The 15,951-nt window shown below is 35.0% G+C and overlaps 1 protein-coding gene across 15 annotated transcripts in view; it reads left to right on the top strand.

Annotated features, from left to right (window-relative positions):
* Positions 1-15,951, top strand: part of DYM (dymeclin) — a 617,255-nt gene that overhangs the window by 239,226 nt on the left and 362,078 nt on the right. For 13 of the 15 annotated variants that reach the window (XR_008917836.1, XM_003340591.3, XM_056824408.1 and 10 more), the window contains one exon: positions 4,161-4,343. The exons of the other annotated variants lie outside the window; for them this stretch is intronic. Coding sequence is in view for 12 of the 13 variants with exons in the window: in XM_003340591.3 (XP_003340639.1) it covers positions 4,161-4,343 (183 nt within the window). In the remaining variant the exon portion in view is untranslated. The remainder of the gene's footprint in view (positions 1-4,160; positions 4,344-15,951) is intronic. 15 annotated transcript variants of the gene reach the window in all.

The raw sequence follows: 15,951 nt of genomic DNA, 5'->3' as shown, positions 1-15,951 counted from the left end.
TAAGCTTTGTCATTTATGCCCTCTGCTACATTTTTTTTTATTTCTGGACCATTTCATTTACCTTATAGCTAAACTTTATATTGGTTGTCTCACTCAACCTAGAAAGGGTGGTCCTTGAGAATAGGTTACTATCTGACATTTACTGCCATGGGTGGCAAGGTTCAGCCTCACTCATGACTCCAGGGGTTCCCAACAGGTGGTGAATGGTCAGTATATCTTTCAGCCATGGGCATGCTTTGCACATGATAGCTGCTCTGCCATCTGCAGGCCTGGTGTTTATTTTTATACCCATTTTTTGGGCACACAGATACATTGCCTAACAGATGTGAAAATAGAGATAATTGGAAAAATGATACATTTTTTTAACAAATTTTTTAACAAATCACTTGATTAACATTCTAACATCATTCCATAATCTTGTATTGTAATTATTGATATGACAAAGTGTACAAAGGTAAATGATAAATGATTTCATTACAAGTGGCTTAATTTCCTCATTAACCTGTGAGGAGTCTAAGCTCGCAAACAATCAAGGAAATTTACTTATTACTTTTAATAAAAAGAAATAATCAGAAATTCTTGAAGACAATTCAGTAATAACATAACTGAGCTTGAAGGATCAGAGGAGCATACAATTCAGATTAATTGTTGGGCAGATAATTTTTCAGGGTAATCAGGGAGTTTCTGACTGGTGAGTTACTGGTTTGTGAAATCAAGTCACTTAGGCACCTTGAAGCTTAGTGTACCTTTACGTTTTGTATGGGCCTCTATGATTGATTTCTTTGCCAGCTTCATGAGAATAAGATTCTGTGAGTGGGAAAGTTCTGGGCTTGGCTTGTAGCTATGGTTTTACTGGGAGTTACGTACCTAAGTAAAAGGTAACACATAGGAGTCTTTTGGGATTGGGTTTAAGGGTCTGATCTTTTGGTGATGTTTTGGGGAAATAGAGTATGGCATTTTGCTTTTGCATTATTCCTTCTGAGGTTAGGGGGAATAGTAATCATGTCAATTCCATAGGTAATGGATGTTACTGAGAGAGGGTGTGCAAAGGGGACTGAGTGGGCAGTCACATCTTGCCAAGGGGCCAATCTGTGGCCTCCTTAGCTACCACAAGTGACTCTGTCAAGGCGTCATGATCTGATGGCTCCCAGCAATTTACTATACTTATTTCTAGTGTTTAGTAATAGTTTTAGGAGGTACTGAATAAGTGCTTTTTCATTCTAGGCAATTTTGAACAGTGTGAAGGTAAAGAAAGATAGGAGATACTTTGTTATGAACCCTTTAGATAGTGTTCTTATTTTAATGAATCAAATGTGCACACAATTACCTCTCATAATATACAACCACCTTTGGTATAGGGCTACTAAATTTAGTCTAGATCTACCCCAATTAAAATGATTATTTACAATATATCTTTTATAGTGATAGTAATAGGAATAGCTCTTCTGAGCAGCTAAAAGTCATTGGGGGAACACTTAGGTAATGTAGTACATAGAGTGTTGGATCTGGACTTTGGAAGAACTGAGTTCAAATCTAGTCTCACATACTTACTAGCTTTATGATCTAAGGCAAGTCACTTCACCCCTGTTGGCCTGAGTTTCCTCATCTGTAAACTGGGGATAATGATAGTATCAAGTCTCCAGATTTGTTATGAGGATTAAATGAGATCATAACTGCAAAGTGCTTATACTTGATGCATATAAATGCTTAATAAAAGTTAGTCATAATCATCATCATTATCATCATTGTTACTTGAAAAACAGATGGAAAATTATGTTGGATGTATTTGGAGTACGAGGGGTAGATGGCAGTGTGGTTCCTTTTAAAGTATGATAATGTGCAATGAAAGTTATTTATTGTGCTTCTAAACATTTCAATAAAGTATTAGATTTTAAATTTTATACATAAACCAGAATCTATTGGATGTTTGAGGTCCAAACAGTAATTATAGTAGGAAATATAGAAATCTTAATGCAGTAGAGAAGGTAGAAAGATTAGTATGTCCAACTACTTTAAAATAGTTCATATACAATTAAAAAAACTAGAACTTGAAGGTAATTTAAAAGAGAATCTTCTCAGTATCCCATATGTACCTTGCAATGTAAGAGAAATGTTCATTACTAGATTGCTTGGTATAAAAAGAGAAGCTGGTAAAAATATGAATACAAAAAGCTTATAACCTATACCCTTTTAATGGAATTTACAGTAAATTTTAGAGAAGGATGGGGAATAAAATAAAATGTCAGGTGATGTATTCTTATTAGGAACAATGAGAGAGAAGATATCAAACTGTGCTTCCATTTAATTATTTAGTTTTGTGCATATTTTTTAACTTAAATGACCATAAAAGGGATTATCATTACTCGAATAAGGAATTACTGAGAATTCTAAAAATCATTTTATCCAAGAAATTATACTTTTGTTTGTGTTCAGAACATAGTTGCATAATCATAATTTTTCATGTGTTTGAGGCATTTTGAAATTTTCTTATTTTTATAATACTTAATATGATTAATACAACCTCAGTAAAACTCAAAGTTAAATAACAATACAGAATTCTAAGATAAGAGAACGAATCATTTATAAAATTAACATTTTAGTGTTGTTTTGTAGGGGTGCTTTATAGTTGTTTGGTTTTAGTGATTAAAATAGGAAAATGAGAAAAGACAGATTAAAATAAAAATTTGATAATATAATTTAGAAAAATTCATTTCTTTGTCTTACCAATTTAATTTTATTTAGTTCTTCACAAACTGGTTTTCCCCTAGAAAATGCATGTCAAGAACATTGTTATCTATTTTCATTTCCAAATTTCTTTGGATTATAGTGTATTTTTATATAAAAGTTTTTCCTATCAAAATTGATCTAACTTTTTAGCTGAAGTGTATAGGTTGTTTAGAGAGAACTAACTTCCTCTGTGGTGAGAGCTTTCCAAGCCCTTTTTGGGACTACTTATTCACCTTTGATATCCACCCCCCCACATAATTCTCACCTGTGACTCCAAGAAATTGTTGGCATCTGCAACAACCATATCCTGGTAAACTTGTTGGCAGGTGGGCTAAACTATCAGTAACTGACAGATGAGTTAGGGCGATGTGTATCTGTAGGCATCTGAAGACTTCTAATGGAATAGACGGTTGAGAATAATTTCTTCCACTAACTGTGAAGGTAGTTGAAGTGGGTGCTGTGGAGTGCTTAGAGCTTGACTAAGACCCCAAGGTCATTCATTGAAATCCAAGCTAAAGCTAGATATCCTGGCTTTTGTCTTTCTACTGGACTTAGAAAATTCTGTAAGAGGAAATGAATCTTAAAACTTTGTACAGTTCTGCCTCACTTAAATCCAGTTCACAAGCTAGTCAAGACATCCCCCTTTGATGTCATTGGCTCTCTTTGAAATGAAGGATCAGCAACAATATTTAACAACTGCCATTTAAAAATTGATTTCAATGGGAAAGAGCCAATTTCTTTTGAGAAATTTAAGTGAAATACAGGGACAGAATTATCATCTCCAAAAGCATGTTTGGTGTCAAATGTGCCATTTGCAGTCCATGTTGCTTGCAATACTCTGCAATAAGTGAACTGGATGAAAATGTAATTGAGAAAGAGTTAACAAAATAAATAAAAGTATAATAGAACAAGGATAAAGTCAATATGTAGATTTCCAAGTCGGTAAGTTCCCCACTGAGATTCTTATGTTCAGTTTAGTTTTGCCTCTTTTTCTAATGGAGTTTGACACCCGTACTATATATGGTACATTGGTTTGAAATTTGTTTGTTTGTATTCCTGAGACACTGGATCTCTTTCTTTTTTTTAATATTTCAACATTGCATTTTAGGATCCTGTCTTCCTGTGTCAGTGAAAGCATGAACTTCATCAAAGAGATATATACACAAATAGAACTACTAGATGCAGATTTTCTATTATCCTCTCCAAGTTGGATTGTTTATTGGTTAGAAAAAAGCAGGGTTGAATAATACAGAAACACCATAATGTCAGTTAAGCTCTAAAAATTTTTTTTTCAGCATTTCTGATTATGAAATGTTGCATTTTGTTTTTATATATAATGTTTTTATATATTAACATACATAATGTTCATATATAATTTAAAAAAAATTTTTTAATGAAATGTAACATAAAAACACTGTCTCTTTCTTTATAAGCTGGGCTTTGGACAGTCTTCACACTGGGTGGAGTAGGAAGTAAACCAGCACCTCAGCAGGAACAGTCTTCACCTCTTGCCAGTCAGAGCCTTCTGCTATTGCTTGTGCTGGCTAATCTTACTGATGCTCCTGATTCACCAAACCCCTACAAACAAGCCATTATGTCCTTTAAGAACACACAAGGTTTGTAATGCTTTTCTTATCTTCTATCCATTCTATTCTGCTATATGCATCTTTATTTCTGACACTGGAGATTTAACTCTTCAATTCAGTCATGATGATGAGAAGTCTTAAAAATTAATAAACTAGATTTTTTTTTAATTCAAGAAGAGGAACCTGCTTTGAGGACTATCGTTATTTAAATTTGCTAAATATTTTAATTCACTCTTTTACCTTGGTGAGTAATAGTAAAATTGTGGACAACTTTCTGTGTGATTGTAAAACTAAGTCAACTTTGGATATATACACTAGTAAAACGAAATAGCCTCATGAATAATATAAAATAGTAGATGGACTATAATTTAAAATAGCAGATGGACTATAATTTAAAATAGCAGATGGACTAAAATTCATTCTTTAGATTATGTCATTATTTTATTGTTATTATTTTAATATTTCATCAGTATATGACCTAGATTCTTATTTTCTTCTCAATGAACAAATAGCATTATTTCAAATGTATTAGAATTTTCTTGGTATATTGTTTTATTTCATACTACCTTTTTAACTTTTGGAAAAGCACATATACCAATATTGATTGTTTTTTAACCACTGTCCATCACATAGTATATTCATAAGAATGAATAACAATCTATGCAAAATAATTTCATACTGAAGTGTAGTAATCTCTGGTTTTGTTAGGATGAACTCTTTAAAAAATATAAAAAAGACTATATATATCTATATCTATCTATATCTATATCTATATATATTTATATTCCAAGATTTATTGGAAATCTTCATTGATGTTTTCAAAATAAATTCTAATGTATTATGCCTAATATTGTTATGTAGTTTTTGTTCTGTGTGGTTTTTCTCCATATAATCCTCTTGCTCTAAAGACAAAAAGGTAATATGGTGGTTTAGTGGCAAGAACATCAGTCTTTATACTGAGGTTCTAACTCTGGCTTTCCATAAACTACTGTATGAACTTTGATAAGTCCCTGCCTTCCTGCCTTCCTGCCTTCCTGCCTTCCTGCCTTCCTGCCTTTCTGCCTTCCTGCCTTCCTGCCTTCCTGCCTTCCTTCCTTCCTTCCTTCCTTCCTTCCTTCCTTCCTTCCTTCCTTCCTTCCTTCCTTCCTTCCTTCCTTCCTTCCTTCCTTCCTTCCTTCCTTCCTTCCTTCCTTCCTTCCTTCCTTCCTTCCTTCCTTCCTTCCTTCCTTCCTTCCTTCCTTCCTTCCTTCCTTCCTTCCTTCCTTCCTTCCTTCCTTCCTTCCTTCCTTCCTTCTTTTCCTTGGTTACAAGAATCACATTAATTCCCTCCCTCCCCTCCCCCACCCTTCCCGCAGCCAACATGCAATTTCACTGGGTATCACATGTCTTTGATTAGAACCTATTTCCATATTGTTGTTTCCATGTTGTTGGTGTTTGCATTAGAATGTTCTTTTAGAGTCTATATCCCTAGCCATATCCCTTTGAAACAATGTATTCAAGTAGTTGTTTTTCTTCTGTGTTTCTATTCCCACAGTTTTTCCTCTGAATGTGGGTAATGTTTTTTTCTCCTAGATTTTCTCCAAGTTGTTCCGATCTGCATTTCCACTAATGGAGAAGTCCATTACATTAGATTGTACCACAGTGTATCAGTCTCTGTGTACAATGTTCTCCTGGTTCTGCTCCTTTCGCTCCGCATCACTTCCTGGAAGTCATTCCAGTTCCCATGGAATTCCTCCAGTTTATTATTCCTCTGAGCACAATAGTATCCATCATCATCATATACCACAATTTGTTCAGCCATTCCCCAATTGAATGGCATCCCCTGCGTTTACCAATTTTTTGCCACCACAAAGAGCACGTCTATGAATATTTTTTGTACATGTCTTTTTCCTTATTATGAATCAAAGGGCAGAGAGTCTTTTACCGCCCTTTGGGCATAGTTCCAAATTCCCCTCCAGAATGGTTGGGTCAATTCACAACTCCACCAGCAATGCATTAATGTTCCAACTTTGCCACATCCCCTCCAGCATTCATTACTTTCCGTTGCTGTCATGTTAGTCAATCTGCTAGGTGTGAGGTGATACCTCAGAGCATTTCTCTGATTTTAAGAGATTTAGAACACTTTTTCATGTGCTTATTAATAGTTATGATTTCTTTAACTGAAAATTGCCTATTGCTGTACCTTGCCCATTTATCTATTGGAGAATGGCTTGATTTTTTTTTGTACAATCGTTTAGTTCTTTATAAATTTGAAGAATTAGACCTTTGTTAGAGGTTTTTGTAATGAAGATTGTTTCCTAATTTGTTGCTTCCCTTCCAATTTTGGTTGTATTAGTTTTGTTTGTACAAAACCTTTTTAATTTGATGTAATCAAAATTACTGATTTTACATTTTGTGCTTTTTTTTCTAGCTCTTGCTTAGTTTTAAAGTCTTTACGTTCCCAGAGATCTGACATGTATACTATTTTGTGTTCACCTAATTTGGTTATAATTTCCTTCTTTATATTCAAGTCATTCACCCATTCTGAGTTTATATTGGGGTAGGGGTGTGAGATGTTGATCCAACCTAATCTCTCCCATACTGTCTTCCAATTTTCACAGCAGTTTTTATCAAATAATGAGTTTTGGTCCCAAAAGCTGGGATATTTGGGCTTGTCATAGACTGTCTTGCTGAGACTTACTCCTAGTCTCTTCCACTGATCCTCCTTTCTGTCTTTCAGCCAGTACCAAATAGTTTTGATGACCACTGCTTTATAATATAGTTTGAAATCTGGGACTGCAAGGCTTCCTTCCTTCACATTTTTCTTCATGATTTCTCTGGATATTCTTGATCTTTTGTTCTTCCAAATGAACTTTGTTAGGTTTTTTTCTAATTCAGTAAAAAAGTTTTTTGGTAGTTCAATGGGTATGGCACTAAATAAATAAATATGTTTGGGTAGGATGGTCATTTTTATTATGTTAGCCCATCCTACCTACGAGCAGTTAATGTTTTTCCAATTTTTTAGGTCTAGTTTTAATTGTGTGGAGAGTGTTTTGTAGTTGTGTTCATATAATTCCTGTGTTTGTCTCAGCAGATAGATTCCTAAGTATTTTATTTTGTCTAGGGTTATTTTAAATGGATTTTTTCTTTCTAATTCTTGCTGCTGAAATGTGTTCGAGATATATAGAAATGCTGATGACTCATGTGGGTTTACTTTGTGTCCTGCAACTTTACTAAAGTTGTTGATTATTTCCACTAGTTTTTTGGTTGATTCTCTGGGGTTCTTTAAGTATACTATCATATCATATGCAAAGAGTGATAGCTTAGTCTCCTCATTGCCAATGTTAATACCTTCAATTCCTTTTTCTTCTCCAATTGCTACTGGTAGTGTTCCTAGTACAATGTTAAATGATAGAGGTAATAATGGGCATCCTTGTTTCAGTCCTGATCTTATTGGGAAGGCTTCTAGTTTGTCCCCATTGAGATGATGTTTGCTGATGGTTTTAGATAGATACTGTTTATTATTTTTAGGAAAGGCCCTTCTATTCCTATACTTTTGGGGGGCATACCTTTTAAATTGAGTTCAGCAGGAGGGTTCCTTGTCTCTGTCTTATTGTTAGGTTTGATTTTTCAGTCCCCTAGGAGCATTTAGTTTGCAATCGGTAAGGAAGGGTTTTCAGAGGTCTGAATGTTTGCTGCCTCTATGCCAACTGCCTCTCTCCACTTCCTTTCTTATAGCCTTTTAGTTTCCTTGTTTACAAAATGAAACAGTTTCAGGTCCTTGAACTAGGGCCCCTCTCTTCCATTTGCTTCTAGTTATTGGATTCTAGTTTTTAAAGACTGAATTTCATTCTTGGCTTTTTGGTCATCCTTCTCCTTTTTATCTTTCATCTCCTTTGTCTCATTTTCAAGCTGATTAATTTTGGATTTCAAGACACTTTTCTGTTTTCAGATGATTTTTTTGCTTTTTAAATTCCTTTTCCCACTTGTCTTCAGCCTTTCTTAATTTTTTTTTATTGTATTTTGAGTTCTTCCAAATCTTGTGTCCAATTCCGTGGAGTTTCTGTGTTTTTGCTTGGTGTTCTTTGATCCTCCTCTGTTTCATTTGCTCTTTGTATGTTGCCTGGACAGAAGTTGTCGATTGTAACTTCTTTTTTCTTTTTCTGTTGTTTACTTATATTTCCCCTTTTTATCCCCCCCACCCCCCATGCAGTTGCCTATAGTTTTGCTTCTCTCATTATGTGCTGAATCTGTGGGTTGGGGCTGTTCTCTTCTGAAGGGGCTTTTTTTTTTTCTGCTGATTGCAGGTTATCAGATTTTCCAAGGCTAACAGCAGGAACTGAAAAGGAGCTGGGCTTCCCACCCTTTTGTCAAGGTCATTGCCTGTATTTTGTTGCAGCATTTGTCCTTGGGGCTTAATCAGCAATACTCTCATATCAGTTTGTGGGGAGGGGTATTGGAGCTTGAGCTTCCCTTCCCTCTGAAGGCTTCTTATCTGCCCTATTGAGCCAGGGCAGAGGAGTTGATCTGCAAAGCTGGATGTGTCCTGAGGTCAAAACCTCCAGAAGAAGTGGGGTGGGGGGGAAACAAAATGGGACATCTTGGCTACAACTGGGATGCCTGCTCTGACCTTCTTCTCCAGCTGCCTCTAAGCTGCCTGTGTTCTATGCCCTGAGCCTGGCCCAGCTTTGCTGTTAAGGTACTCCCTCCATAGTTGCGCCTTTGCCTTCCCAGAGATTCCAGCCACTGCTGGATGCTCAGTGCTGGGGGGTGGGGGGGTCCTGGGACCTTCCTTCTTCCTTCCCCATAAACACAAATGTTCTAGAATTCAGGTTTTTTTTTTGGGTGTACTTTTTATGTTGGGTCCAGGAGGAGGGTTCCCTAGCTCTGTTCTGTTGTGAGATTTGGTTTTTAGTCCCCTCAGAGCATTGTGTTTTTGATCAGTGAGGAAGGGTTTATGGAGGTCTGGGCTGTTGCTGTCTCTAAGCCACCATCTTGACTCAGCCTCTGGTCCCTCTCTTCCAGTTGTAATACGGAATGTTTTATTTAGGCTTTCCAATTTGTCTTGTGTGAAAATATGTAAACTCTTAATTTGTTTTTTCATCGTGTAGTGCAATGCCTAAAATTCCTAGAGTAGCAGAAACACATAATATGGTAATACAAGTATTACCTTTTCCATCAAATCATTGTAAAAATAACTTTTACCTGGCATCTATAAATGTAAGTATAGCTTTCATGAAAAAGTTCAGTATCACTACTGAATATTTTTTTACTTTGAGTCATTTTTGTGTAGTTGGCTTCAAAAATTATAACTAATTAATCTAGATTTCCAGGACAAATTTTGGTTAGGTTCTTCCTAGAATTTTATATTTTAAATAATATATTTCTCAGTTTTTCATAATTTTTGATGGCAGCTAATTTTTATAATGCCATTTGATACTAAAGTAATTATGAACCAATGTGGAACTTTGCAGCAATCTAAAATGTTCTCCAAATAAGATTTAAGGAGTAATCAGTATATATTTGTAGTGAAACTACTTCAAGTTTTGTTTCTCTTTGGATAATTTTTCTGTAGTCCCATAATCAGTATAAATAAAAAGGTTAGCTTGAACATCCAGTTTTGGCCTCAGAAATCAGTCTTCATATTATAGAGGTTTTTCTCATCTTATAAACTTCTAATTTCATCCAAATTGAATTCATTTCTCAACGAGTAATTCTAATTTATAAGCAGAATGTAGACCTGATGGAGATTTTAGAGACCATGTACTCCCTTTCCCTTATTTTATAGATGAGAAGACTGAGTCCCAAAGAGGTCACGTGCTTTGCCATTTGTAAGCAAATATGTATATACCAATTTATTTATCTAAGCTATATGGAAGAATAATAAAGGATTTTACCCTAAAACTTGCTTCAAACCAATTAAAGAAAGGGGTAAAGCAATAAGCAATGGGAGTATAGGGAAATAGGATGGGAGAATTGAAGAAGTAGAAATACAGTAGGGAAATGAAAACAGTGTTCATATTCTCATCTCCATTGCTTCTGCCTTTGTCTATCACAGTGCAATAAAGTATACCACCAGATGGAACCAAGGCAATTGGCCTACCTGGATGTGAACCTGCATGCCCCCTCAGATATTTTTTCTAGGAATCATGAACTGTCCATAGAAGCATCTTTTAAACATTCATAAAAGACACACCATCCACCTCCTCTTCTATCTCTTTAATATTTTAAGACCAGACAGTCATTCAAACTAGTGATTGTATTAAAGTGGTAAAAATGCTGTGTGAAAATTTGAGAAGATATCCTTTGCTATAAGGGGGTAAGGAAAAGGTAGGGAAAATGAATAACCAGTACAATAAGGTGAGTTTTAAGTACACTTTCCCCATATGCCTAACAGTTAGAAAGGAGAACTTGAGAATAGAACTGTTGTATGGAAGATAAAATTTGTTTTGGCTCATATTTCTTTCCATCAGAGGACAGATGATGAAAGTGTTGAAGCCCGTTTCCCATGTTTTTAGTGGTCCCATATTTGTATTTTATGTTTTTAAAATATTTTATTAATTTTATTTATTCAGAATATTTTTTCATGGTTACATGATTGATGATCTTTTCTATCCTTCTTCCTCCCCCCCCTCCTGGAGTGACGAGCAATTCCACTTGGTGTTATATATAGCATTTTCATGTCCTTTAAAAATATCTCTTGGTGTTTTGAAAAACAAAAAGAAAGTTTGGCCAAAATATTAGTTACTTATTAATGAAGTAAAGTTCAGGCAAGACTTTTAGGATGGTCGATTACTCTCATCCATCCATCCATCCATCCATTCTAAACTAAACTTGGATTTCTAAAATAACCCTATTAATTATTAAGAAAGGAACCATTTGTCACTATTGATATTGTTGGAACCATACAAAATAGGCTGTGATATATGACTTCAGGGTATTTTAGAATGTCTAGAAAGAGGCCACATTGTAATAGGGGACTATGTCATAGTTTCAGGGGATGAATTAATGCTTGTGGTTACTCACAGAGTAGAGCACCCAGACTGTGTTGAGTATTAAATACACCTCACCTTATATCATACCACCTTGGAAGAACTGAAATCAGATAGGTCCCCAGAACAACTGCCCAAGGATCCTGAGCTTGTAACTTCACTACGATTACAGAGTCCAACTATAACACTTTTTTAAATTAAAAGAAAAGAAAAAGGATAGAAAATGAATAAACAACAAAAAAAGTAACCCAGCATAGGAAGTTATTTTGATGATAGGGAAGACTAAAAAACAAACTGAGAAGACGATGACAACATCACTATATCCAAAGTCTTCAAGAAAAATATGAATTGCTCTCAACACCCCTCCCCCAATTAATGGAGGAGCTCAAAAAGGACTTTTAAATGAAATAAGAGAGGTAGAAGAAAATTTCAGAAAAGAGAATGATACAAGAAAATGATGTTAAAAGAGTCCACCAACTTGGCAAAGGAGGTACAAAAAATACTGGAGAAAATAATATCTTAAAGAGAATAAATAGCTCAATCAGTTATTAAGAGAAGCACAAAAATTCAATGAAGAGTACTTCTTAAAAGGCAGAATTCGCTATGTGGAAAAAGGAGGTACAAACATTCACTGAGGAAAATAACTCTTTCAAAATTAGAATCAGCCAAAGGCAAAAGGGGGTACAAAAAGCTTATGCTAGAAAAATTTTGTCTTAGAAATTAGAACTGGGGAAGTGGAAGATAATTACTCCACAAGACATCAGGAAACAATCAAATGAATATAGAAGAATGAAAAATTGGAAAAAATGTGAAATATTTCATTGGAAAAATAAATGACTTGGAAAATAAATCCCAGAGAGATAATCTTAAGAATCATTGGAATAACTGAAAGCTATGATTAAAAAAAAAAAGAGCGTAGAAATCATCTTTCAAGAAATTTTCAAGGAAAACTGCATTGATATTCTAGAATCAAAGGTCAAAATGTTAATGGGAAGAATCCATCTCCTGAAAGAGATATCCCGAAAGGATAACTCCAGGAATATACTAGCCAAATTCCCAAACTCCCAGATCAAGGAGAAAAAATTGCAAGCAGCCAAAAAGAAACAATTTGACTATCACGGAGCCACAGTCAGATTAACACAAGATTTAGCAGCTTCTATATTAAAGGATTAGAGGGCCTCGAATATGATATTCTAGAGGCCAGAGGAGCTAAAACTTCAACCAGGATTTCCTTACCCAGCAAAAATGGACATAATTCTTCAAGGAGAAAAATGAGTATTCACTGAAATAAAGAACTTTTAGACATTCTTGATGAAAAGGCCAGAGCTGGATGGTAAATTTGACTCTGAAATTCAAGATTCAAGATGCATAAAAAACTTCTCCTTTTGGAGACAGATTTCTTTTTCAGTTGGTGAGTTACAAGGAATAGAGCCAAGAAAATTTTGAATTTCAAGGGAAACTGTCAGCTTGATTTGGAATTCTGGTGCTGCTAGGAGGGGGAGTGGCTCTTACTGACTGGTAGCCCTTTTGTTTAGAATTCTGTCTCCCAGGCACTCCTGGAACATTCTATTGGGAACTGCCACTGCAGTTCAGTTGCGGGGAAGCAGTGGAAGATTCCATCTCACTCTCTTTCACTCAGCTTTCATTCTAAAAGGTGCTTACTAGCTATGTACTTATTAAAGTGGCAAGCAACAGTACTTTTTGTTATCTAAATCAATAGAAGAGCTGGTGTTATCTGAAATAGAACTTATCACTACTACAAATATGAGTTTATGGTATTATATATTTTCAAATCCCTTATGTTATTTTGGTTGCTATGTCTGATTACCTGCATGGTTGGTTTAAGAAGTAAATGTTATTACCCATCACTGAAATGACTATAGGAAGGGCTTTGTCCTATGTTCCATCGATTATATTGATTTTCTGTGTTAAGTCTGTATTAGTAAAAGGTTTAAGATTGGTATTAAGGAAATACAATATTTATGGTTGAATGAATTTTGGAAATGGTGAATTGAAACAATTGGTTATTGCTCTGCTACTTAAACTACCAAATTGAAACAACTTGTGTGGAATTGATGAAAGTTAATGGGATGGCACATGGACTAAACCAACAGGAACTAGTTAAGCTTAGAGGGGCTACCCAACAACAAGCTCCTACAAAGCTACAACTAGAAGCTGAGGTTTTGGAAAATACTCCAGCAAGAATGTGCCTTTTAAGAGATGTCCCATATATTACAAGAGACCATGAATTGTTCATATTAGACAGCATAAGAATTTCACACAAGGTGAACTGAAATCCTTAAAGAAATGGATTCCCCAAATGAAGAAGAACCAATGCAGGTTGTCAAAGAGTTTGAAAGTATTATCAGAATCTTTGATATAAATTTTCAAGATTTTGATCTTCTCTTATATGAAATTTTAACAAAGAGGGAGAAGCAACAGATTGTGGAGCAAACTAATAACAATACTGCTCTTACTCCATGGTTGCCTGAGTATAATGATTTGAAGATGAATTCTATAGAGAATTATAGATAGCTTGGCATGGCAAGAGAATCTATTTTGGAAACTATGAGGGCAAATTCCAAATACCCTGAGATATGGTCCAAATTCGAGAAGTTGGAGGTAGATTTCTTTTTTAAGAGGCATGAAAGAGTTTTTACAATGGAAGATGGGGAAGGTAGGGTAGAGAGTACAGGAACCTTATTCTCATCGAATTGGGGGAGCAACCTATACAATTAATAGGATATAGAAATCTTTTTTACCTTATAGGAAAGTGGGAGAATGGGGTTTAAGAGAAGGGGGGGTGAGGTGGATAGGAAAGAGGGCAAATTGGGAGAAGTGGTGATCAGAAACTAAACAGGGAAATAGGATGGAAGACTTGCATTTATAATGGTCCAAATGTTATTCCCCAATTAATAATTGGTTAAAGGATATGAACAGGCAGTTCTCAAAGTAATTAAAACTCTCTGTAGTTATGTAAAGAAAATGCTCTAAATCACTAGTAATTGGAGAAATGCAAATCAATACATCTCAGATTCCACCCCATGCCTTTTCAGATTCACTTTTATGAAAAGGAAAATTAGAAACTTGGAAAGTATGTGGGAAAATTGAGACATTAATGCACTGTTGGAGTAGTTATGAACTGATTCAGTCATTCTGGAGAGCAATTTGGAACTGTGCTCAAAGGGCTATAAAATTATACATACCTTTTTACCCAACAATACCATTACTAGGTTTGTACCCCAAAGGTGAAGGGTTTATATGAACCAAAATATTTAAAGCAGTTCTTTTTGTGGTGGCAAAGAATTGGAAACTGAAGAGATACCCAGCAATTGGAGAATCACTAAGTAAGCTATAATATGTGATTGTAATGGAATATTGTTGTGCTATAAGAAATGACGAGCAAGAGGAGCTCTGAAAAACCTGGAAAAACTTCCCAAACTGAAGCAAAATGGAATAAAGAGAAGAACATTGCACACAGTGACAGGAATACTGTACATTGAATCACTGTGATAATAATGTACGAAATAATCTCAAAGAATTCAAGCTAAAAAATGTCATCAATTTCCAGAGAAAGAACTGCTAGAATCTGAATCTAGACCAAAGCAAACTTTTTTCACTTAATATTTTTGTGCTAATTTCCTTTCACAGAAGGATTAGTATGAAAAACTATTTTACATATTTGCACATGTAAAATCTATATAAGGTTGACTACTGAGATGATATTAGAAAATGAGAATTATTTTATTAGTTTAGAGATGAGAAGTAGAGTGACTTGCTTGAGAAAGAATTAGTTTGAAGCAGTGCTGAAAGAGTGTGTTAATTTCAACTGTTGACAGGTATAACTGTTTTTCTGTGTCTTTTACTCTCCCTGGGAGTGGCAATTGGTCGAGTCACACACAGAGAGACTCTCTCTCTCAGGGCCGGAGGAGGTAACATCTTTGCCTCTCTCTCTGTCTAAGAGAAAAACCTGAAGGAGCTTAGTGTTTTCTTTTTCCAACTTGGGAAACACTATTGACTATCTATTTCTGTCTTAATAAATTGGTTTATATCTGAGAAAACCAAAGAAATATCTGGTCTTTGGTTTGGACTCTGAGTCTGTTAAGGCTCAGAGTCCTAATGTGATTCTTGTTGAGACTTAACCAGCTAGCCTTGTTATTTTATAACTGTAAGGTGAAGTTAAGAATTATAATGATAATAGTAGTAGTTTTATTTAGAATAATATAAATTTGGGTTAGTCAGTTCAAGGAGGATTAGTGTAGCCTGTGAAACACAGGAGAAGAGAGTTTATTTGGGTGGATTTAGAATCCCTTAGAATTAGAAATCCTTGCTATCCTCATATATTTCAATAAATATTTTATTTTTTATAGTAAGAGTCTCTTTAGCATCCTTGTTCCTGGCCCTGAAGGGAAGTTCACATTTGAACTTCACATCACTTTATCACTGAAGATACTTTTGATTACATCTATCAAAAGTATCTGAACCATTTTGAATCTATTTTGGCATAGTATCTCCATCTATTTTTATGTAACTCACCATTATTATTTTTACACTACCATCTCTAAAGGGTAAGGGGTTTAGGTTGGGGAGAAAGAGAATTTGAAGACTCAATATTCTTTGAAAAATGTAGAAACTGTTTTTACTTGCAATTGGGGGAAAATTAAGTA

The sequence above is a fragment of the Monodelphis domestica genome, chromosome 3 (genome assembly GCF_027887165.1).
Source record: "Monodelphis domestica isolate mMonDom1 chromosome 3, mMonDom1.pri, whole genome shotgun sequence".
NCBI classification, from domain to species: domain Eukaryota; kingdom Metazoa; phylum Chordata; class Mammalia; order Didelphimorphia; family Didelphidae; genus Monodelphis; species Monodelphis domestica.
Note: the sequence above shows the minus strand (reverse complement) of the source record. Positions and strands in the feature narration are given on the sequence as shown.